Source organism: Lutjanus erythropterus, chromosome 9, assembly GCF_056507025.1.
Source record: "Lutjanus erythropterus isolate fLutEry1 chromosome 9, fLutEry1.hap2, whole genome shotgun sequence".
NCBI classification, from domain to species: domain Eukaryota; kingdom Metazoa; phylum Chordata; class Actinopteri; order Lutjaniformes; family Lutjanidae; genus Lutjanus; species Lutjanus erythropterus.
Genome location: NC_139325.1, coordinates 21,112,451 through 21,137,697, shown reverse-complemented (window position 1 = coordinate 21,137,697; position 25,247 = coordinate 21,112,451). Strand labels below are relative to the sequence as shown.

The window sequence follows — 25,247 nt, the reverse complement described above, 5'->3', positions numbered from 1 at the left end:
GTCACCCTATCCCCCCTCAGTGGGCCCTCCACAGGGAGGAATTTGGGCATGGGGCAGGGTGCTTGTCGCTCCCTTGTGCTAAAAACAAATTTGGGACCTGTCATTCATAAATCTCTTGTTTACCAGTGCCTAGAGACACTTCTGTGCACTTTCCACCAATCAGGAGGCAGCTCGCGTTCACCCGCAAAAAATGTATACGTATCAAGGGTCATTATCGCCAATGGCACTAAAAGGACCGCTGAACCAGAAGTGGCAGGCTCCTCTTTGCGAGTGATCATTTCAAAAGTGACCCGAAAGTTACATAAATGCAACACTGCGCTTTTATTTTTGCCCGTGTTAAATTGAGCAGGCGGCCTCACAACTGTGACAGTCTTTCGCACATTGTCTATATTAAGACCCTGCTCAGAAAAGCATTTATATTTAGCCCCAGTTACTGGTGGTTCCGTATTCTCCTCTGCCTAAGGAGTATTTTGGTAATACAGAAACAGCAGATTTCAGTTTCGGGTAGTTTCAGGGTGCATTTGACAGAAATGTATCAGATGTAAATTTGGGGCAGTTGGTACGTAGCTCTAATGTATTCTGTGGTTGAGTAAAGAACATTGACAGAGACACATTTTGACCTTTTCTCTGTTTCAATCAGCACAGAGAATAATGTCAGTCATGAGGAATGTAACTTGTAAATTATACATTAGGCAGAGGTTTCAGCAGAGCCCGAACAATGCCTACCTACCTTTAGGACCTTATTATGTTCCCTCAACATTGTCATTCCATCCGACATTATTCTTGCCGACATGGTGGACAAGAGCGGAACAGGCACATGAGGCTGTTGCGGTTTCCTCAAGGGCCATTTCATACAGCCTTGGTTATCAAAGGTGGCTTAAGCTTTCACACTCCTCCTCCCCCCCCCCCCCCCTTCCCATCCTGTTAAACCACTGTCTGAAATTTACTGATGGAGCCTCAGCTTGATGTGCAGATCAAAGTGAAGATCCTTAATGCCAGTCACAGTCAGGGTACAGAATGAAATATGAGATTAATTAGATATCTCAGTGGTGAATTCTCCCAGGCAGCAGGTGTTTTTTTGTTGCTATATTTAGGTCCATTAGGAAAAAGTAGCACTAAGGCTGTCTGACTCTCTGAGCCCTTCAATGGTTCACAGGTTCACGGCTGCCCCTGACTGGAACGGCGCCCGCTACAAAAGAGTCCTTTGTCAAGTACTTACAAGCTAAGATTAATATTCCCTGTCAGGAGAGAAGGGTCTGTTCTACAGGTGCCTGTTCTCTCCGCGCCTGCTCTCTTCTGTCATTTGATTGGAGCTGTTTTTAGAACACAGAAAGAAAAATTACAACACGGGAGTCCCCTTTAGCTGTCTTCACTCTTTGAACATGTTTTAAGACAAGTTATCACTTAGCCACTGAATATCTACTGTGTGTGTGTGTCTGTGTATTTGCGTGTGTGTCGGAGGGTTTTGTAATGCTTTCCTCTCTGTCTCACTCTGCTGGGGACTCCTTTCTTATATAAGAGCAGAAAGGCTGATATAATAGTCAACATGTCACATTGCCACTGTGGGCAGGAGATGACATGCAGTGAGACTCGATATCTGCAGGATGGGGAGACATAATTACGTCGCCAGCGTTGCCATGGCAGCGGCAAGTTAGGGTGGTGGATACTAGGGTGTGGGGGTTGTCACAGACCAGGATTGCGCCACTTGCTTTTATGTTTCTATTTATAATCATCACCGCCGCATACACATGGAATGGTGGCAATGAAAAACAGGCTACATGACAAAACAAATGGGCGCCAGTGAGCTCCACACAGCATCAGTGAACAGGAGGGCACTGCTTCTTAATTGATGGCTACTGTAGTCTGCTTCTCTTGGCAGGTTTAAACTCCTTTTTATTGGCGTTTTATTTTAGTTAATGAGGATAAATGCATGACAGGAACAACACAAGATTATTTATGTGAAGATATAAATTGTAGCGTGTTGGTTTCCTCTCATGCTTCCAAAGAACAGGTGGTGTAGTAACATTGGCTGTGTTTGTTCCCTCAAATGTGACCCTTGAGAAGATTACAGCAATGAATGCACTCAATAAATCTCCCTCCAGCCACTGGAATTTTAAGTAGGTTTGAATATTCCTCTAGTCTCAAAATGGAAGAGACATTACACAGTCTGGACAATATGTACCCTTCCTTGAATGTCACATCATGATCAGCATAACTAACATGTAATTTTTTCCAAGACTTTGACATTTTTATTTAATCATTAATCAAATAAAAGCCTAAATACCTTATTTAATATCTAAAATTGGTTCAAAGAGGTAATAGGTTCTTGCTGTAGCAAGGATTCAACTAGATACATAGCATGGATGAAAACAGAAGCATAAAAAAGATAAAAAATATTGTACAATCGCTAATCATCCTCTATGGAGTAGAGAGATGAAGTAGCCCTGTCTCCTATGTTCTTAACTGGCTATCGATTTCCTCTGTGGAACAACCTATATATAGAGCTTGGAGACCAAAGGGATGCCCTCTCACTTTGTATCTGGCAATTACTTATAATGGAGGTAGTTGTCAAAGACAAAGGCAGTTCTTACCGATGCACATTCACTGCAGCGTCTGCACTCAAGAACAGAGATGGAAAGATTGCGGGAACATGAATTCACAAACACATGGCGGGATCCAGGCACACAAACTACTTTGCCTTCAATCATTTATGTTAAGACAGGATATCTGCATGATGTTCTGGTACAGACAGGGAGAAGGACTCCCTTTATTTATTTATCATACAGTGGGAAGATAGGATTTATGTAAATACTTTAAATGACCACCAGCATTCCGTGCCAAATGTCCATTGAGACTGTTACACAGCTGCTCCCTGTAGACTCCATGCTTACGGATGTGATCCCATGTTTGTTTACAGATGCTATTATAATTGGAGGTTTCTGATGATCACAGGAGAGAAAGCAGTGCTCTGCATTTCTGACCCTTCTTGTTCTCTCCCCCCTCATTCTTAATGTTTTCATTTTTAAATCTCCACACCTCATTTTTAGAATTGTCCTGTTTTTTTGTTTGTTTGTTTTTTTTTAACTCAGAACACCACGTATTGCTCTACATCAGTAACATCAATATACAGACAGACTATCCACAGCCACCTTTTGTTGCATGCATCGACAGTAGAATAAGTGGATGGAGTCACTGTGATGTCACAAAGTGGTTTGCGGACTACCGTTTGGAAGCCTCTAGTTTGGCATTATGAGGGGTGTCATCTTGGTTTTTTTGCATGTGCATATACATAGAGCATGTGCAGTACCGCACAGAGAATGCAGCTGGTGGATGGCGTACCATAATTTGGCCAGCGCTTGGTTTTTAGGTCGTCCATTCAGCAGGAAACAATGGCGGCCTGCAGGGTTGCAGTCTTTCATGTATTACAACTAGAGCATTCATTGAGATATGTCTCAGAAAGTGGGAAATAGGCAATGTAGGATGTATTGAAATATGATTTGCACTGATAAATGTAGGGGTTGTCATGGCTGCCCAAGTGATCTTAAGATTATGGATTATTACATCCCCTCCGGACTTTAAAAAAAACAGATGGATTCTATGTTAGAAATAGGATCATACAAGCACATGTTAGCTAGAGTCAGTGATGACGGAGAGAACTGTAGGAGGTCATGGGATCACTTTCTTTGCTCATAATATTGCTGAGATACTGTAATGATCTGGATGTATAGCTGTGGTTGCTAATTGATTATTTTGATTCTAAGTCTGTATTTATCATGTGCCTTTGGATATCTTACTGTAATAATAATGTCAATGTAGCAACAGAATCTTGATCCACATTTGATCAATGCTTTGACAGTTTGATGTGAGTTTTTTGAGCACTCTGTGTTGCACTTACTGGACTCACTGAACTAAAACATTCCCTGCTTTATCATCTATTTCGCTCAATGAACATCATGCTGTAAAGAAGACTTGAAACTGGTGATTGAGATCATAATTAGAAAATTGTTTACTGAGGTAATAAATCAAGTGAGAGGTACAGTCAGACTACTTTTTGCAGCCGGTGGCATTGTCCCTGACTGGCCATTAGATAGAATGCAGGTCTAAGGCACTTCAGCATTGGCTTCACTTTTTAGACCTGGAAGCTCCGTCCATTTATTCTGGTTGCATGATTTGAATTGCTATGGGTAAAGGTGTTAGTTATGGAACTAATCATTCTTTTTTCACTTTTATTCTCTCTCTACTTTCCCCTCTGTGGTCCACAGTGGACATTAAGCCAGACGTGCCATTGGCTGCGGAGCCCTTATCCCCGTTGGACCTGCGCACCGATCTGAGGATGCTGGGCCCAGGCTCAGACCCAGGGTTGTGGGAGCGGCAGCTGCAGCAGGAGCTGCTCCTCATTCAGAAACAGCAGCAGATCCAGAAGCAGCTACTAATCAGCGAGTTCCAGAAGCAGCATGAGAAGTTGACCCGTCAGCACCAGGCTCAGCTCCAGGAGCACCTCAAGGTCAGCGTTGCACTGAACAGTTGTATGGAGGACAGCACCACAGCGGTGTACACAGTCGCACAGCACAGCAGCACAATGTACAAAACAGAACAGCATGGCATAGTGCAGATCAGTAGAAAACATTATAGCTCAGGACAACATCACAGAGTGCAGAAAAGAAGAGACAACTCAGCACAGCGAGACTAGGAGTGTTGAGCAATACATTACAGAGCTGCGTGAGTCTTGTTTTTACAGACAAGTACAAAATAGTCTATCACAGCAAAATAGCACAAATTCACATAAGCCAGTGTCTTTTTTAAAATATATTTATCAGTGTTGCTCTCCGTGTGCTGACTGGAAGCCTGGGTGTTTCTTAGCTCCAGCAGGAGCTCCAGGCCATGAAACAGCAGCAGGAACTCGCAGAGAAGGAGCGTCGTCTGGAGCAGCAGCAGCAGCAGAACCAGCAGGAGAAGGAGCAGGAGAGGCATCGGCGAGAGCAGCATGTTTCCAGCCTGATCCTCAGGGGCAAGGAGCGCTCCCGAGAGAGTAAGAGCTCGACACCGTCATCACCATCACCGTCTCCCTACCATCAGGGATGGAATTACTCATTTTCAAGGCCCTTAGGCGAAAGCAAGCGGGAGGTCTCATGATCATAACCCTCAGCCTTTTCAGTCCTTTTTTTTAGTGTGTTACCTTACAGTTATATACAAAATATGCATATATTAGATGGATAGAAATGCTTTACTGAAGCTGAAAGCTCCTCCAACTGAAGAAATACTTGTATATTCGCACTGGTTCATGTACATGTTCTGTTATTCATTATTACTAGGATGATAGCCTTCAAGCCATGTGACAGGATTGCAGTAGAGGTTCATTTAGCCTTTGTAGGCATGTTAACCATAACTTAGTTATTAAAAAAAACAGATGTTTTAATTGTTCTATTTATTTGGCATCCACAAGGACAAGGGCTACATTGGCATGATGTAAATTGATTATTTCGATCTCCATCAGCTGCTTTAACACCATTAGATATTTATCCTGGGGTCCACATTAATGCATTTACTATGTAAGTAATAATATACAAGTGAACAGGTCATTATTGTAAAATAAACCATTAAAAGTGATGCAGGGGTCTTCAATCACCCTGAAGGGGTTTATTTTGCAATAATGAACACTGAACATTATCCTGCTTATTACAGGGCTACTTACTAAAAAATCAATAATTTGACACAAAATATGAATTTAAAAATATATTATTGATTTGAAAATTATGTTATTACTCCTCCAGAGTCGATGATCATGACTGTGTCCATAGCAACATTCTGCTGTTGTGAATTTACAGACCTAAGAATGGCGTAATTTGACCAATCAGAATCGAGTATTAACAAAGCTGTGTTATAAACTAAACTAAACTAAACTAAAGTGGTATACACAACATATAACACTCACACAATAATATCTTACAAACTAACTTACAAAAGTGCTGAGATGAAAACACAATTCAGGTGTTAAAGGGTCAGACCCCCTAAACTGCTAAAAAACATGTTTTCCTCTGAACCCTAGTTTTATGAAGTCATACAGATATTTTTAAATTCATTTGCTATGATTATGAGATATCTAGTGGTCAGGCGATTGAGGTATTGATCCATCGTTCTGGAGTGACAGCAAAGGTGAATATGTCAAAATCTCTGCAAGTACTGTAAGTAAGTGAGAAAAATGTTTTTGTTATTTGGTGAAGCAACACTTTAAGACCACCTCTTCTTACTTACCAGGACTAATGGCTCTCAGAGTCGGATCATATTTGGCAGCACAGCAGTAAAGTTAAAAATTCATGTATAGTATATCGTTCTCACTTCATGAGACCGAATTGCTTTTCATGAGCAGGACAAACTGTTCTTATTTCATATCTCTGCCTACTGGAGGCACAGTTTCTCAATATTAGACCTAACAGTCCTGAGAGATGCCTAGGAATGAGGCAAATTACTAAACTGAAATTTAATTCCATCATCAGATAACGAGAAATATCCAATGGTATGATGATGATAATGCTGCTGATGATGATAATGATGATAATGATGCTGATGATGGTGATGATGATGATGACAATGATGATGATGATGACATGGTACTTAATTAGTAATGTAGTAATGCCACTAATGACATAAGGTCGGCCAGTGACATTTGAGTTTAGAATTTAGGAGAAAATGTCTTTCAGTAGCACGATTAAAATAGCTTCAGATATAGTGTTTCATTTCTGTTTTTACCTTATAGCTAATAATAGACTAGATTTATGACTTTGTCAGGTCAGGTAATTTGAAACTGTGCCCTGCAACTGTAACCCTCCAGTGGGAAAGAACATCTCTCTGCAGTATCACTTGAACAGTTTGAAACTAATATAGTGCTCTGAGACCACTAGGGGGAGATCTTCATACATAAGATGTGGCTGCTCTGGGAGATACTGCATTAGTTTTTAGCAGCAAGTTAAATGTGATAAAGGAAAACAGGTTAGGAAATCTGCAAGTCCCATCAGGGTTAAAGTTTGATTTTGAATATTTTCTAGGCAAAATTATATAATGAGTCATAGCCTTAGGGTAACCCCAATCCCTTTGGTTCGGTCTGTTGGTCTCACAGGTGCAGTTGCCAGTACAGAAGTGAAGCAGAAACTCCAAGAGTTTCTGTTGAGCAAATCAGCAAAGGACCCTGCCAGCAATGGAGTCAATCATTCTTTCATTCACCAACCAAAACTCTGGTACACGTAAGTATCCTCTGTTGTTTTAGCCTGAGAGACAAACACAGATACTGTATTTAAATCACATAGAAAGATAATCTACACCAGGCCAATTCAAGTGCTGGCAACTAACGACCTTAATCAAGTATATGATTGTGATTTTATTTAAATAACGGGTGTTTTCATTGTCAACATAATTAGCATGTTCATTGGACATGTCTGTTGCTAAGCACAGTGAAAAAGTTTGAAGTCAGGTAGATGGGATTTAAGAGAGTCAAGCTGAATGAAGAAAGATGTTAAATATAACACTGTATTTCTTAAAACACCAAGCTACATATAATCTAAAACTGCAGTTGTATTTCTAATGTATTTTTGTGCAACCAGGTCTTCTCACCACACATCACTGGACCAAAGCTCCCCACCTCTGGGTGGCACATCCCCCACCTGCCAGTATATTCTGCCATCACCCATAGAGAGCAAGGACGACTTCCCCTTGAGGAAGACAGGTTTGTCCATTTGCATACACACACACACACACAGCACAGACATAAAAATGCAAATATACATATATAGATGCATATATAAATCTGCACCGACACAGCTGGTTAAAAGATTTCAGTGTGAGGTTATGATGTTGCCTTGTAATAATGTTGTATCCTTGTGTCCTTGTATTATTAGAAATGTACCTTTTACCACATTGGGTTATTAATACAGTGAGTGTCTTTTTGAGCCTTGTCAATCAGGAGGTCTGTATACCCACTGAGTATTTCCTGAGGTTGCTGATGACCTGCTAATAACATCAGTTAGGCTCATTATGACCCCAGCACCCCCCCTCCTCCTTGTCCCTCCAGGGCTCAACTCAAAACTTCCATACGAGGTGACGCATGCCAGAAAAGTAACTGAAACCTTCCTTATTCCTATTTGGATTATACTAAAACACAGCTGAACACAGGCAACAGCACAGTTAAACTGTAGGTTTTGACTTCACAAGTTAGAATTTTTAATTACTGTTATTTGTACTGAAATTACCTCGCCATTATTTAAAAGGAACCACATTTGTCCCTATGTTACAATAATAAACGGAGTTCCAAAGCCTGTTTGAGCTGTTTAGTGGTAAATGGGAGAATTAAGGCGCATTAATTTCTCTGGAGTTACTGGCTTTAAAAACTATTTTGAAAAGACACAGGTTTCCACCAAAAAAAGCAGCTCAGGTTTGTTGGTTTAAAGTTTCAGGAACCCTTTGGGGATGGCTGTGTAAATACGAATAATTCCTGCCTCTTGGTTTGCACGAGCACAAGTGCTCGCCAAGCTAGAAACTTCATAATTCGGCAGTGAGGTCACCAAATTACATTATGTTCTTTTCCCGTCTGTGTCTCTTTTAATTACATTGGAAAACAATTATACTTGTTGAGTTATTTTACTGCAGGCCTGTCATGTTGCATGTATACACAATTTAGAGATCAGGCAAAGGAACTATATCTGGTGAATAAAGTCACTGCGTGGCAAGAATAAATATTAGAAAGGTAAATGAAAGCTTGAGGAGCTTTTATTTATTGTATGCTCTTTGAATCATCGAGAAATACCTCTTGTACATATATATTTACATCTGTGGGTCATGCCTTTAGAGCCGCAGGGTAAAGAGTTGTAATGACCAGTTTAAGACAGTTTTCTAAAATAAAAGAGAGGCAGTTTATGGTTGCATTGTTTGTTTTTCACTGAAAACACAAAAAGGCAGGTTTAAACAAATAACAGGATGGATAAAAATTTCCATCTGTGGCATTTTTATCCTTTAATTCATGGTTAAATCATTCCTGTGCCTGACTGTCTTTGCACTGATGAAACTTTTTCGTGCTCTTTGGATTCCTGAATCTATATGTGGTCATTTCCTGCTCAGGCCATCCTCCCCCACTTCCTGTCTGTCTTCATTAAAGTCCTCTGAGAGCGTGGCACCCGAGGGGGACACACAAAGGTAGTGTTGTTCCCAGAGCCACTGCCTGTCACTGATAGCTGATTGGCAGGTGTTGGCGAGTTAAGGCGGGCACGGGCTCGATGAACCTCGACAGGACTGTTTGTTTAAGCAAAGATAGCTCTCTCAAAACAAAGCGGAGATGACTCTAATGCTCCACGTCAGACTCCCCACTGCTTCGTTTGGCCAAAGAGCTCAGCGACATCTTTTTCTGGTTGAGGTGATGAGATATAAGACATAAGACACTTCATTTGACATTGTAATACAAATAAATTATGTTCAGTAACTCTAAGAAACCAGCAGCAATTTAAAACAAGATAAAGGATTTTAAAAAAAGGATAAACAAGAATGGAAGTATAAAATACAACATAAAAAGATGAAAGCAAGAATAAGGATAAAATGAGAAGAATAAACAGCATGCATGATAGATGATAGGCAAATATTATTTGAAAGCATCCTCTATTCACTATATCTATATAATAGGTGGTAACAAGTTTTATGATGTGAATGTGATATATATTTTGTAACACTAGTTAGCTTGGTGGTCAGTAACTCTCTTTTAAAATTGGAATATAGAAAATTAGGATTGATTTGAAGTAATCTTTATATATTTATATTATGTTGAAAAGAGGAACCAACCAGTGCACACTCAAAGTATACTCTTCATCATGAGATTTGGAAAACCTCAGAGACATAGTTGGACAGTATACAAAAAATGCATACATAATCTGGACAGACAGTCCTGTAGTTCTCTAAATATCTGTCCTATTAAAAGCACAGAATAGCTGTGATGCCCTTGGCTTTTATTTCACTCAGTAGTTAGGAGAATTTCACGTGATTAACTTGTTTACTTGGTATATATCCTCTTTGTTTCACTTCCAGGGACTAGAATAGACTGGACCGAGGGCACGCGATAGTCTGTGGCAAGAATAGTTGCAGCTTAGCAGTAAGAAGTGCAACACCCTCTCTGGTCTTGACCCAGTTACCAAATGTGTGCATTCAGCAGGTGCAGGAAAGATTTTCAAAAATAATCCTGCAAAGGTAAAACCGTAAAACCCAAAGAAGTAAAGTTAGTGTGCAAGCTTCCTGTATTCAGAATCTGATCTTGAATGTAGGGCTGTAACTGGTTAATCATTTAATCTATAAAATGTTTCAAAAAGTAAAAAATGCACAATACAGTTTCCCAGAGCCCAAAGTGATGACTTCAGATTGCTTCTTTTCTTTAACCAACAGTCCAAAACCCAAATACTCTTGATTTATTATCGTAAATAACAAAGAAAAGCAGTAAATCCTCACATTTAAGATTCTAGAACCAGCAAATATTTGATATTTTTGCTTGAAAAATGCCTGAAGCAATTAATCAATTATCAAAATAGTTGGAAACTTGTTTTCTTTTGACTGACAAATTGATTAATCGACTAATCATTGCAGCTCTGCTTGTACACTCCGAGAAATAAAGGTGCTAAGTAGAACCATAAAGGGTTCTGTGGCTTCTCCCCATAGGAGAACTCAACATAAAAGGTTATATCTAAGACGATCTGTGAAAGCTTTCACCCAGAACTCTCTTTGAGAGGTTCTACAGAAAATCCTTCTGTGGTGTAAGGGCTCCACTCAGAACCATCTCTGGGAGTTCTATCCAGAACCTTTCCACCTAGGGCTTCCAACAAGAACCCACTCAGGGGGTTCTACAGAGAACCTTTTATATTCCAAGGGTTTATGTAGAATATACATGGAGGTTCTGCTGAGAACCTTTTTATATTCCAAGGTTTTATGTAGAATCCTCCCGGGTGGTTCTACCGACAACCTTTTTGTATTCCAAGGGCTTTATCTAGAACCTGCCATGGGTGTTCAGAGAACCTTCTAACATTCCAAAGGTTTTATCTAGAACACATTCAGGGGACTTACTGAGAACCTTTTCATATTTCCTTATTCAACACTGTTATTTGAAAGATTTGAACTTGCTGATCTTATGGTGTGGAGTATCTAAACTCTTAGAAACTGTAACTTAACTTTGGTTTAAAAGTTTAGGAAGGAACAGCAACCAATGAGTATTTCAGTAATTCATCTTTGTCAGCAGCAGTTTAAACCATAACGTCAGGTAAAATGCATAGCAGACCTCCTTATGTGTAGAACACACACCTCAGCTTTCCACACAGCCATCTGTCGAAGTCCTGGCTCTAATGGACACAGGCACCCACAGCGACAGCACAGTTAAAATTCTGATTAAGTGGAGATAGCATAACACATTCACTTGCAAAGCCACTAGCCCTGCAGCATCACTCTAAAATGTAATAAGGTGATTGATTTATGACTCTAGTATATTGCAGCCATTACTGTATGTTTTCATTAACTGAGAAGCCGGAGCAGAAGTGGCCCAGGTGTTCTCTGTATATGCTTTGCCGCTGCCATCATTGCCTCCTGTTGCACCGTACACCAGGGCATTTTTTCCATGGAGACCAGTGAGAAAGTGTTTGTTCCCGTGCTGCTGTCTGGCGTTCCCGTGGCGACCAATTGGGATGCGTAGCTTGGTGGCAGCAGTGTGTAAAAATAGAAAGCAATCAAGGCAGCAGGGCGTGAAGCAGATTCATACGACTCCCAACAGCGTTTTCTCTCCATTTATCTCTCCTGCCTCCTTTCTTCCTCCCTCGCTCTCTTTCATTCTACCTCACACCCACAGGATTAGAGGTCTGTGCCACGTATTAGGGAAGAGGGTTTTGCTGCTTTTGACAAAAGCCAGAAATAGCAGCATCTGGCCCACTCTCCTAGCTGTGCCCCCATCACCCGCTCCCTCTCTTCCTCCCCGCAGTGCACCCACGTCACAGCCCCACTTCAATATGTAAAGCTGTATGTTGTACACATTGCAAAAGACCTATTTAATTATTGATCCGGGCTAAATAATTGAAACTGGTTGGCTATTGTGTAACAGAAGGTTTACATAACTTCAATACGGCTTTGTGCTCTGGCGTTCAGTCAAAAGACCAGCTTATCTATTCTGCTTGCTTATTTGAGTGTGTAAGGCTAGCTGTGGGATTCCATGTCCAAAGGGTTGATGGGAAGTACACATGAGACATGTTGACCTAGTGAGTCACTGTAACTGTGACAAGACAGGGCGACGACTCAACATTCAGAGACAAAAACGTTTATTGGTTGTTGCTGCTTACATTATTTAAAATTATGTTGTTGCCTTGATTCAGCCTCCACTTTAGTTTCCATGTGTTACATTATATAAACTTTGCAGAGTCACATGTTTTCAGATGAGTTTACTAATTTGTGACATTGTCTTATTTTATCAGAGGTTGGCAGGGCTGTTGCATGTAACTGCCATTTATGACTCAGATGTCCTCATTGATTTTTAAAATGTCATTTCTCTTTTGTCATTGTGAAGCGATGATTCACTCAGCAAGAGACTTGGTCGGTCTGTAGTATTATTTTCTTAAACTCAAGCCTAATCTGTATGTATTGTACATGATTCACCCCCAAATACATTTTCAGTTATTCTAAATTATTGTAGATTAAAGGTCCAGTCAGTAGGATTTATGAGGACCTATTGGCAGTTTATGGCAGAAATGGAAGATAATATTCATAAGTATTCATAAGTATGTTTTATTTATAAGAATTGTTGTGTGTCCTTAGAATCCTTCCATAGACACAGCCATGTTTCTGTCTCCAGAAGCTCTTGAGGCCACTGTAGGTTCTCCTACGGTGACCCTATTTAATTGGCCGGATCCAGCCCTTTAACAATCACAATGCCGCCCTTTAATAAGTTAAAATACTAAAACGTATAGATAAATGATTTAAAAGTTTTAATTCAGGCTTTTTAAGCTGACGAAGTTTCAGGGAGTCAAACTGAATGAAAAAAGATGTTTGATGCAGTTGCATCATTAAAACAACATGCTGTTGCTAATCTAAGATTGCGAACTTGCATTTTTTCCTGCACTTTTATACATGTCTCTTTTTTAATTGTGAAAACTAATAAAGTGAAGAAAAAATAAAAAGATGCAGTGTTTTACACATTTAAATCCCTAACTTTACAGGTCAGACATAGGAAATGTAAACGTCCAGCCCCTTGGCACTTGACTATTTTTTCAAATCGGCCCATTTTAAAAATGTAATTGTATAGGTCTGTCGGAGATGAAGTGTTTGCAATCTGCAAGCTCACCGATGCCACTAAATCCTACACACGGGTCCTTTAAAGGGGAAATAAAGAACACAATAATCTCTGTGTTGCACATCACCTTGACCCTGTTGGTCTCCTGATCTCAGTATTTCATAAGTCCCTGGTTATGCCCCTGCTTAACAGTTACAATTTTGTACTGGTTCTTTAGAAACAGTGGCAAATGAAAATTAACATGGGACAAGTAAGACTTAATGCTCCCTGCTTCAAATTTTAAACTATTATCAAATTTGGCTTTGCTTTGGTACTTCATCAGTCGTGTGTAACGCTGTTAGTGTGGTATACCTCGGCTAAATAGAGGTTTTGTCCTCAAATCCATCATTAATACCAGGCGAAAAGTTTGACATGAATATGACTATTGTGAAGACTGTTACGTCAGCATTTCTGTCAGTGCTGATGGACTGGATTTGTAAGTCTGGATCAGTCCAGGCCAAGCTGTGTGTGTTTGAGTGTGTGTTCAGACCGTGTATTTGGGTATCTCTGTTTTGCATTAGGAGGAGGAGGGGGGGGGGGGGGGGGGGCCTGAAACATCTGCCATGTTTTTGTGTTAGTTTAACTGTTGCTACTGTATCAGACTGTGGTCACCAGGGCGGCAGGTAGCGGACTATTTCACTTAGAGCCTGTGTGTTGCTCAACCTAATTTAGTCCAGATGAGGTGGAAATGGGCCCAATCCTGACTCATTTAATTTATCTGAAACCTGCTCCGAATTTCACTGAAACTGAAATTGTATGTTGAAGCGTGACAACATTGCTTATTTTTTAACTGATTTATAGTCTCTTTATTTCTTTTTTAGTTTCCTTTTATTTTATGTTACTGTTTTCTTTGATTTTAGTCAGGCTGCATGAAAACACACTGTCTGACTATAAAAATAATCACAGTACACTCACACGATCATAAAATTCTTCTCCATGTGATGAGGCTTCTTTATCATGGAAATAGTGTGAATTGAGACTTGCAAGAAAGAAATATCTGTTCTTTAATTTTTTTTAGCATCTGAGCCCAACCTGAAGGTACGATCCAGACTGAAGCAGAAGGTAGCAGAGAGGAGGAGCAGCCCGATGCTGAAGAGAAGAGATGGAAACATCATGACTCCTTACAAGAAGAGGGCTCTGGAGCTAATGGGTATGTATTATTGCTGGCTATATGTTGAAATGCTTTTTACGACATGTATGGAAAATTGTTTAAAATGTTCTCTGAAAACAATACGAGCCTATATTTTAGTGTTATTACTCCAGAGCTGCATAACAATCAGCAGGAAAGACCATTGTAATCAGGCAGCCATGACCATACACATTAAACTGTTGTGAGGCTGCAGCTGTTATGCCAAGCCTCTGTGTATGTGTGTGTTGTGTGTGAGTGTGAGCACGCATACAGTTTCTAACTCCTTGATGTTTCATAGACTCTACGCCCACTAACAGTGCCCCTGGTTCCGGCCCCAGCTCTCCCATAGGGGCCTCTAGTGCCTTGGGGGCTGAAAATGGACCCTCCTCTCTGCCTACTACCACAAAAACTGAGGTAAGTTTATAAATCATCAGCACGTCTATTGATTTGCCAAAAAATGAAGCAAATAGTACCGTGAAAATTTCTTGGACCCAGTAATGGTTTTCTCTATGTACTTTTATGATTGAAATGTCATCAACAGGCCCAGTGGATGAAAGTAAACTTGGTTGCTAAGAGTTGCATGATGAGCAATTTACAAAATTAGCATAATTAGCAGTTTTAAGATAAAGAAAATAAAAAATTGTAAAAATTTTCCTAGAGTAAGTTTATTTGAATGTTTATCCATTTCATAGTGCATATAAAATATAAATATACATGAAAACATTTCTGTCCTCATTGTGCTTTTCTAAGACATTGATCAGCAATCAGCAAGTAAACTACATTTTAGCCTTTTGCAGTTTTTGGCAATCAATTACCTCATCTTGCTAATTATTTTAATTTCCCAATTAATAACCTTTAGCAAACGAGCTTGATCTCATCTCCTAAACCTATAGCTGACATTTTAATCATAAAAGTTAATAGGAGACCACATTGCTGGGTTTCATATAGGTCATACCGGGGTTTCCAGTGGACTAAAAAGTCTTACTGCTGTTGTTATTCCTGCTTGCAAATATTAAAAGTCCAACTTTATGTCAGGGCACTAAATGCCTGTCTGCCCTTCTGCCTGCAGCTATAAAAACAGCCAGTTGTCCTCTGTCTGTTACAGTCCAATGAAAATGGCTCCCCACACTGACATTAAAGAGGCACAGCTTGACCCACATGTCTGATTACCCCAAGTTTGCTTGCGTAAAGATGACACATTATGCAGGGAAATAAATGGACTCTATCAGTGTTAAAATTCTGAACACAAACGTTGCAAAAACAACAGTAAAAATATTTCTGTCCAACATTTTTCTTCCAGATGTGCTGTACAATCAGTTTTATGTTTTGCAAAAAGAAAAAAAAACATCTTTAGTTTGGCTGTAAGGTTGCTGTTGGCTTGTCATTGTATTTCTGTCATTGGCCTGGCGGTGTGCCTGCCTGTTCTGAGTTCTTCTGAGGCGTTTCCCAATAGATTCATGGCTGAGTTACTGACCAGAGCTCTCCTTGGACCGAGCTCACAAAGCAGACCATTATAGAGGGTGGCAGATATGACACATCTCTGAACAATCTTAACAGAACAGCTGTGTTTTCCTTAACCGTCGCTGTTTACTCTCCCAGGGACCTCCAGCGACACGGAGAAGGGAGAGACGCCCTGACAGCGGGCTGAAGGTTGGGGGCTCAGGGAGAAGGACGAACTGTGGAGTTTAATTGATATCCCAGGCGCTGGTAGCCAAAGATATCCACATGCTAACAACATAAACACACAGAATTGCTATTGTATCGGCCCAAGCTGGGGCTCTCATGAAATTCGCTGGTGGACTCTGGGGGGTGCCTGTAGACCTCATGCCTGTTGCAAAAGCAAGGCGTGTTTGTGCACCGTTACATTAGGTATCCTTTTTCAGAGGGAACGGGTCCCTCGGGTCAAATATGGGCCGGATATCCACATACAGGTCACTGAGTACTGGTAGGGGTTGGAAGGATAAACATGGCTGTTCCAAAACCACATGCTGGTCGGCTGCTCTGCTGGGTACAGGAAGTATGCCCCAGTACTGATGTTCTCTGAGAGAGTAGCCCGAGGGTGGGGACAGGGGAGTAAGAACAGGCAGCAGGCCGATTGAGGACTGAAGAACTGAGGGTGGAGCCGTAGATTTAGAGGTTTGCAGTGTTTTATAATTGCGTATCATCCTCACTGGTGCCATTCTGTGAAGCACCAGGAAACTTTTGCCGCCCGCCACTCCTGTATATCATCCATCATAAAAACTTAAACCTTTCCGTTTGCAGCAAGGAGGGCTGTTGCTCGTCATAGTGCATTAACGTTTATGCCACTGCTCATGTTGCCTTTTGGAATTGCCCATAGTGGGATTTCTAAATCTGTTGCCTCCTCCTAAATCTCTCTGTCTCTGCTCTGTCCTGTGTTTTGATGTAGAGATGGCCTTCACAGCCGAGACTATTCCGACCTGAGGGCTCTGTGTCAATGCTGAGCTTATACACATCTCCCTCCTTACCCAACATCTCCTTTGGGCTTTCAAATGCATCCTCACCCATTAGTGTGAGTACAAATCTTTTTTTATATTCTTAGATAACCTGTGTGGTTTACATGAAATAAAATCTTGCTTAAAGCGGTAGGTCAGATTTGAAGCCGGGCTGTATGAGGTACTTGTTCATAGTCAGTGTATTACAGTAGATCGTGTTAGACATGCCCCAGGTCTTAGAAGCAGCAGGAATACTGATGTAGCTAAGAGGATCAGCAGCAAAACATATTTAACCACCTTAAAAAAAATCTATATAGTTTAAGTGTGTGCCATATTTGCAAGTGCAAGTTTGTATATCAAAAGAACTAGTTCAAAGTTCAGTTAAAATTCCCATTTATAGTTAACATTTAAATTTTTTTTAACTAAGTTCACAGTCCCAAAAATCAACTACTTCATGTTCATTTCTTAATTTCTCATCTGATTTTTTAAAAATGTAATTTTAAATTGAACCTCCTCTCCTCCACCTCCTCTGGAGTCTGTATAATGGTGTCATACTAAATGGTCTGCAGTATTCATGTTTTTTGTATTAATTTGAATGGCCAGAATAATTTAATAATTATAAGAATAATAAGAATAATTGATTATATTTATATATACATATATATATATATGGGAACTATGAAATTCCGACTTTCCAGCTCAAATTGAACACACCATAAAGCATGAGAACTGCAAGGAGATGAGGATGAGATGAGAGGATCTACATATTTACCTGTATGTTCATACATGTCATGCTGCATGATCAAAAAAAGTTTTTACAACAGGTCAAAACCTCTGTTCATATTTACTTTCTCTCTTTACGAGCCTGCATTACACTTTTTTTAATCAGCTGATGAAGACTGACTGATTCTTAGGTTCATTAGCTCCAAACTAATCCATTCAGTTCACCCTTCACCAGTGAACATGAGTGTGTTCATGAATGTGTGCTCTTTTATCGCGTTCATGCACAACAGTTTTTTTCTGCTTTACCTTGCTGTCAGACATTTTTACCTCACAGAAGAATATACCAACTATGAAAGTTCCTCATACAACCCCACTTCAAAAAATCTGAACCATCCCTTTAATACACCAGTTTAGTGGCTCAGTGAAGGTAAGTCTTTCTGTTCGGCCTATGAGTTGGAAAACCTGCTCTCAGTTGCTGTCTGGTTTCTCTGTACGACCACAGGTCACTGACCTGTGGACCTGAATGATTTTATCGCCTTTAGATAAATATTGTTCTGCAGTGTCTTGTGTCAGGCCTGCTCTTATCTGCCTCTATTACCTCATTTATCACAGCTTTTAAAAAGGCCAAGTCCACTCAAGTGCAACTCCTGATAACACAGCACATGATATATCATCTTTTAGCTCTCTGGCACATTCCACAGACGCCTGTTCATCTGCTGCAGTGACTTCTAACCATTGATGGTCTCTGATTTCAACATTGCCTAATCGATTTGTAACTACACAACAATAATCCTTTTTCATTCACAGAATACAGCTGATTATTGAATTTGGCTTGCTAAAATGACCCATTTATTTCCTAAAAAATTATAATAAATGGCTACCAATCCTAGTGCACAGCATGTGTAGTGTGAATTAAAGAAAAAATGTTACTTTACCACCTTGTCTCTGCTCTCAGGCCGCCATTGGGTTGAAAGACAGATCGACAGAAATCAAGCACGGGCTGCCCGGGCACCTGCTGGGCCCTGTGCCCCTTCAGACAAGCCTTGAGTCTAAAGTGAGCCCCAGTCACCAGGCCCTCCTCCAACACCTCCTGCAGAAGGAGCAGATGAGGCAGCAGAAGATGCTCTCCTCTGGTAAGGCTGCATTACTTAATGTTAAGCATTACACTGTCAACTTGCATTATATTTATTTTTTTATTCTTATTCTTGATTCTAGTTTTTTTTTCTAGTATTTTACTTACTTGTTATTCTATTTAATTATTGTGGTTTTTACCTATTATTTGATCTGATCAGGAGTAGTGTTCCTAATTTTGTTGTATTTTGAGAAATGAAAATAAAGGACAGGCTTTGTTTGTTGTGTGAGCTAGGTGAAATTGAGAATGAAGTGCATTTTTTTGTTTTGCTGTCCTGTCTATGAGGCTGTAAGGGATGTCATTTTTGCCCTCCATTTATGTTGATTTCTTTTGGCTAGTCGATGAAAAACTTGAATCGTGCTTTACGACACTTTACCAGATTTTATTTACCAAACTTGGGAGAATATTGTATTCAAGGCTGAGCTGTAAACTAACCTTTAATTTTGTAATGAAATGTTTGAATACTGGGGTTTGGCACTTTGTGTGCATGACATAAAAATGAAAGAAATCAACTACAGCTGCAAAAATTAATCGATTAATTGGTTAGTTGTCAACTCTTAAATTAATTGCCAACTATTTTGATAATTCTTTGATTCCAGCTCCTCAAATGTGAATATTTTCTGTTTTCTTTACTCCTCTATGACAGTAAACTGAATAGCTTTGGGTTGCGTACAAAACGAGACATTTGAGGACATCATCTTGGGCTTTTTGAAATACTGATCAACACTTTTCACTATTTTTCAACATATTATAGATCAAACAGCTAATCCAATAAATAATCATCAGATTAATCAACAATAAAAATAATCATTAGTTGCAGCTCTAAAAGTAATCAATCAAGCAATCAACTATATATTGGTGTACTTTAAATTAAAGTATTTTACACTATGCATTTAGAAGCACTTAATACTTGTTTTGATTTCTTTTGCCAAGGCCAAGGCTCCATGTCATCCCACCCTCAGTCCCCTCTGGCCATGAAGGATCGACCCTCCAGCAGTCGGCCTAAACTACCAAAACACAGGCCCTTGAACAGGACCCAGTCCGCACCGCTGCCTCAGAACACACTGGCTCAACTCGTCATCCAGCAGCAACACCAGCACTTCCTGGAGAAACAGAAACAGTACCAGCAGCAGGTCCATATAAATAAGGTATTGTGCTACTCATCAATATTCAAATCGCAGGGGAGGAGGATTTTGACTTTGAGATTGCTTTTCGCAGCCTTCTCTATTCCTTCTCAGGTCTCGTGAGGTCTGATTTTACTGTGGGGAGTCTGATTTAATCGTTTTAAGCACACAAATGTTGATCTATTTTTAGCCTTTTGTAAAAGCATCTGTGGTAGCTCAGGTTTGCAGACCGGGGCTGTTGTCTGTTCTTCCCTGGAATCCTGGTGTTATTTCTGCGAAGCACTGAACTTCAAATGGGGAAGAAATGCTTCCCCTGCACTAATTCTGTTATCATAGCTTAAGGCATCAGTGCTGTTCACATGCTAACTCTGTGAAATTCAATTCAGCTAAGTTCAAATGAAGGAAAAAGTGCCCAGAATACATTTTGTTCCTCTGTGGCAATATTTGTGTTTCTGTTAGCTGGCTGAGGTGACCTCGCTATACACAGAGTGTAATTATTCTGGTGAGGGACGTGTGTGAGGTGGCTGACACTGTGAAAGGCAGCATTGTGTGAGCTCACATACTGATGTGTCCCAACGCTGGACCCTGAAACAGCCATGGGAAACATAGAACAACTCTTACCTAGAAGTAATAAAAAGCACAAAGCAACACAGGAACTTATTGAGTTGTACAGTACGGATGTCCAGCTTTAACCCTAGCAAACTGTTTCACTTTTATTTCCTCTGTAAGACTAAAAATAACCAACACTTGTCACTGCCAGGCAGCTGAAATTAGTTTTAATATCAGCTGTAATCATTATTATTATTAAAAGTACTCTGTGAAGTTGATTTAATTTGAAAAGAGCTTTGGAATAATTGCAACATCTTGTCTAGAAACACGTGAACAGGCCCTGCTCTGATCACTCAGGCCAATGAGATCGCAAGTAAAGCCTCTTTAAGTGGAGGTTATAAATGGCCACTAATCAGGGATGAGCCCTCAGTGTTTATTGAGAGAGATCTCCGAAACATTGCCCTAATTAATTTCCTAGCAGAGGCTTGTCTGCGGTTGTTTTTAAACGTCCTTCAGTGCCTGCAACAGTAGGGGGAGCTGATGGAAATTTACAAGAGCTTAGGGATTTTAGGAAGAGGTATGAACAGTGTTTACTAATGCCAAGCTAAAGGAGGCTAATTCTTATAGCTGAGGGGTTATTTATGTAAGGCCTACATTCTGGAGACACTAATGTTGTTGGTTACCAGCTGGGGCAGGCAGGCGCTTCTCAGTCCTGCTCCTGGAGCCCTCTTGTGGCAGAATGATCAAATCATGGCACCATTACAGTAGTTCTGATTTAGCAAAGCTGAGAGACACAGAGACATCTCTCTAAGTTCTTCTGTTAGGGTGAATGTCTTTTTTACATCTTGATGCCTCTGACACTTTGGTCCAGATGCAAGACAAAATTACATATATATATTTTTTTTTAATTAACACTTAGCCTGCACATAGTGCTGGTGCAGAAAAAGTAATTGAACACTGGCAGTTTTGCTGCAAGCCAAATTTCAGGCAAGACAATGAAGACCAAACTAAACTAAGGCCCTAAATGAGCACTTAGATCTTTTTTTTAAGCTTCGTTACGTTCAATATTTGTAATTAAGGGATATTGTGTCGTTTTAAACATGTGACATTGAAAAAGTATTAAAGTATTACTACTTTTGACAACCTGGGTGTATTGTCCAGGTTATTGCTCAAAAATAGGTGCCTTTAGAGTGAACTTGGCTTACTTTGATTCAGCAGAGTGTCATATGATGTCTTGTTATCCTCTTTAGCAATCCTATTCAATAACATGTTCCCTATAGCTTGTCCCTTGACACTGTTGTAGAATAACTAGAATTTGCAGGAGAATATACATTATTTACCACGTGTAATCATCTATTACATAGAATAGTATAACTGTTTTTCTCCAATTTATGTGATTACTGCAGATTTTGTTGTTCTAAATTTAGGACTTACTAACTAGACAGCCTGAAAACTGTCACAACACAACAACAACACATTTGTGATTATATGTATTTACAGAGACAGTAACTCTACTTTGCTCAAGACCTAGAGTTGATACACAGCCTGTGCTCAAATTAAAAGTATTATTTCATAAGAAGACACGCCTTAGTTCCTTTCCTTGGTGGTCTGCATAACTTAATATAAAGCAAGACTTCCTGGGTCTTGTTGTCTTTTTTTTATTTTCCCTGCCTCACTAAAGAGCACCTGTTGGACCAGCTGTCAGCACCATGCAGTGCTTCATTCTCCTATCATGAACTGTTTAGAGTTTGATTTGATTTGATTTGCTAAAGAGGATACAGTAGTTTGTTTTTAACAGATAGATAAAGAAATATTTAGAGAAGTATTGTGAAGCTATGAATAGGCAAAGTGGGACAGTACCTTTGTTTTAAAAAAAACTAAAACAAATCTTTCTGCTGCTCTTTGGATATATTTGCATGCTTAATGTTGTTTATGTGGATATTATTTTTTTTAATCTTTTCCCTGATAAAAGAGTAATTGTTAAAGATCACTTGCTGCAGGATGTCATCATTAATGTGGAGCCGATGTGTTTTCCAGCTGTTGTCCAAGTCCATTGAGCAGTTACGTCAGCCCAGTGCACACCTGCAGGAGTCAGAGGAGGAGCAGGAGGAGCAGCAGCACAGAGAGCAGACAGAGAGCATGCAGGAGGACAGGCTGCCCCCTGGAGGAGTCATTCGGAAGCACACGCTGAGCAGTAGCAGCAGCAGTGGTTCGAGCGGCGAGCTCCCCGACGCTCACTACGGGGTCATAAAGGTCAAAGAGGAGCCGGCCGACAGCGAGGACGAGGCCCTGACCAATCAGAGCTTAGAGTCTGAGCAGAGCACCTATCTTCACCATGTCAAAGGAAGACTGGTGATAAGAGCCATGATATGAGAGAGGGGAAGACGATGAGATCACACACTTGAAACATTCGCAGATAAACAAGTCTATACAACACCCACATCCCTGCAGTTTACACACACACACATATATACACACACACAGCAGCCATTGCACAGTAGGCCAGCTCTCCCTGTCACGACATATGACCCCCTTTTCCCTCAGCTGCAGCCTGCACTCATCCCACCACACTCTCTAAGACTCTCTGTTTGTGATCTTTGTGTAGTGATCTCTGTAAAATATGTACGTTTCACTTATGTGTATATAATATGAAGAAGACAATTTAGACTGTTCTTTTTAAGAGCTGCTTTGGTCGTCTCGAGTCCGCTCAACTGACAAACAGTTGTATGTACATATACTGTGGATTTAGCATCAAAGATGATTTCTAGAGGGAAGGCCGAACAGGTGTACAGCTTTGAAGAGCCAACTTATGTTTCCGTTGTGTACATTTTTGCCATTAAAAATATCTGAATGCTCTTCTATCCACTTTGAGAATTGTCATAAAAGTCCTCACAGTGAGTTCAAGAATTTTCACTACACTACACACGCCACTGTTCTCGAAAATATGTGATGATGTTCCATGTTAAAGGAATAGTTTGGATTACTTTAAGTGGGGTTGTATGAGGTACTTAATGATAGTCAGTGTGTTACCCAGAATAAATGGTAGAGAAGCATAGAGGAGTACCAGCACAGAAGTTAACCTACACCTGAAAAAAATCAATATCAGTTTAAATGTATGCTATATTTAGAATATTTTCAGTGCTTTACCTTTCAGACAGCCTTTTCTGATGAGAAAGCATTGTAATATAAGCCAAATGTCATTCTTTGTACACCAACTAGACTCCATCAGAGAAATCAGTAATTTTATGTCCCAGAACACTGTAGTGCTGGTCTACTGCCGCGTCGATCAGTTAGTTTGTTTGTGTTATTGTGTGACTTTGGCAATTCCAGACTATCCTTTTAAAACACCAAAGTCACACAATAACACAAACAGATTGAGGCAGAGGTAGACCAGCAAGTCCTGTGTTCTGCAGGGTAAAATTAGTGATTTCACCTGTGGAGTTTGGTTGTCTTGGAGAGACTGACATTTGATGGACCATTTGTAAGTGGCTAAAATACTTTTTGTTCCTGACTCTGTCCACCGCAGTTCATTGCTTAGTTTCTGTGCTGGTGCCCCGGCATTTCAAAACCAGGGGTGTGTCGACCGCCATCTATTGTAAATAATACACTAACTATCGACAAGTACCTCATACAACCAGGCATCAAATAATCCAAACTATCTCTTTAAGTGGTCTCTGAACTGAAATAATAATAATGAACATCTGTCTTAGAGAGAATGTATACTTAAATCCTAACAGAGGACGTTCCCTCAGGGCGAACTTCTGCACTAGGAATGATATTGCCATTGGAATATGGTTCGCTGCTCATATTGCAATTTGAAGGATAAAGCACTAAATCCCTGCTTGGGTGTGCAGGCATCTCCCAACACACCCCGAGTCTCCGTGTCTCTCTCTTACTCTCGGAGCAGTCCCAGAGCCAGGGCCCTGTGTTAAGCCGAGCTCTCCTCCCTCTCTCCCTCTGGGTCCAAATCAAAGCTCGGCGGGTTCCTGCCCAGCTTTCAGCAGAGGAGTCAGACAGAGAGAAGGAGAGAGAGGGCCGGGCAGGAAATGCCTTCTAGAAGCCAGGACTTGGAGTGATTCATGTGTGCAGGAATGTTGAGAGAGGAGGACCTAAGGTTGGAGGAGTCCAAGGGGCCAGGCTTGAGAATTGATTTACTGTCAAGGCGAATTACAAAGTGAGTGGGGATATGGTTAAGGGAGTCCCTTTTAAAGGGAATCGCTTCCTTCGTATTCCCTAGTGGCATGCTTACCTCAACACGCAGGTTTGATGTTACTTCAATAAAAACCCTGGATAGGACCTCGCTTCTTCTTCTTTTTTATTTTCTTGAGCCTGTTTTCCCCTGAAAGTGCCCATTGCGACATGTATAGTCTGTCTTAAAGTGATCAATCAAATGTATTGCATAGCCGTAAACCTTCCTGTTTCATTTGTACCGTCGACTAAATGTAAAAAAAAAAAAAAAGCTAGTATGAGGTTCTGTGTTTTGGATTCATGTGAAAATCAAAACTGTCTGTCTTATACTGTACATTCAGATTGTCTAATGTTTTTAGTGCAAGTAAACACAATCAGAACAATGTGAGTCTTGTTGTCTTGCTCCTTTGATTTGGTTGTAACGAGAACTCCTTTGCTGCCAGCAGGGGTGGTGGTGGTGGTGGGGGTGGGGGGGGGTCCTGTGGTCTGTTCATAGCAGTTTGCATTTCTTCTCTTTTTTGCCTTGTGTGATAAACCTTTCTTTTTTAAAATAAAGTTCATTTACCTCTGATATTCTTGCATCTTGCAGATTATTTACACCTATGTCCATCTCATTAAGGCTAGG

The 25,247-nt window shown here is 40.3% G+C and overlaps 1 protein-coding gene across 1 annotated transcript in view; it reads left to right on the top strand.

The window, feature by feature from the left end:
* hdac9b (histone deacetylase 9b) overlaps positions 1-25,009 on the top strand; it is a 30,678-nt gene extending 5,669 nt beyond the window's left edge. Inside the window, exons 2-11 of the mRNA XM_084726511.1 lie at positions 4,263-4,504; positions 4,861-5,029; positions 7,115-7,238; positions 7,596-7,717; positions 14,343-14,474; positions 14,752-14,867; positions 16,861-16,983; positions 18,585-18,762; positions 19,695-19,909; positions 22,472-25,009. Coding sequence (XP_084582637.1) covers positions 4,263-4,504; positions 4,861-5,029; positions 7,115-7,238; positions 7,596-7,717; positions 14,343-14,474; positions 14,752-14,867; positions 16,861-16,983; positions 18,585-18,762; positions 19,695-19,909; positions 22,472-22,807 — 1,757 coding nt within the window. The 3' untranslated portion in view covers positions 22,808-25,009. The remainder of the gene's footprint in view (positions 1-4,262; positions 4,505-4,860; positions 5,030-7,114; positions 7,239-7,595; positions 7,718-14,342; positions 14,475-14,751; positions 14,868-16,860; positions 16,984-18,584; positions 18,763-19,694; positions 19,910-22,471) is intronic.
* The last annotated feature ends 238 nt before the right edge of the window (positions 25,010-25,247 follow it).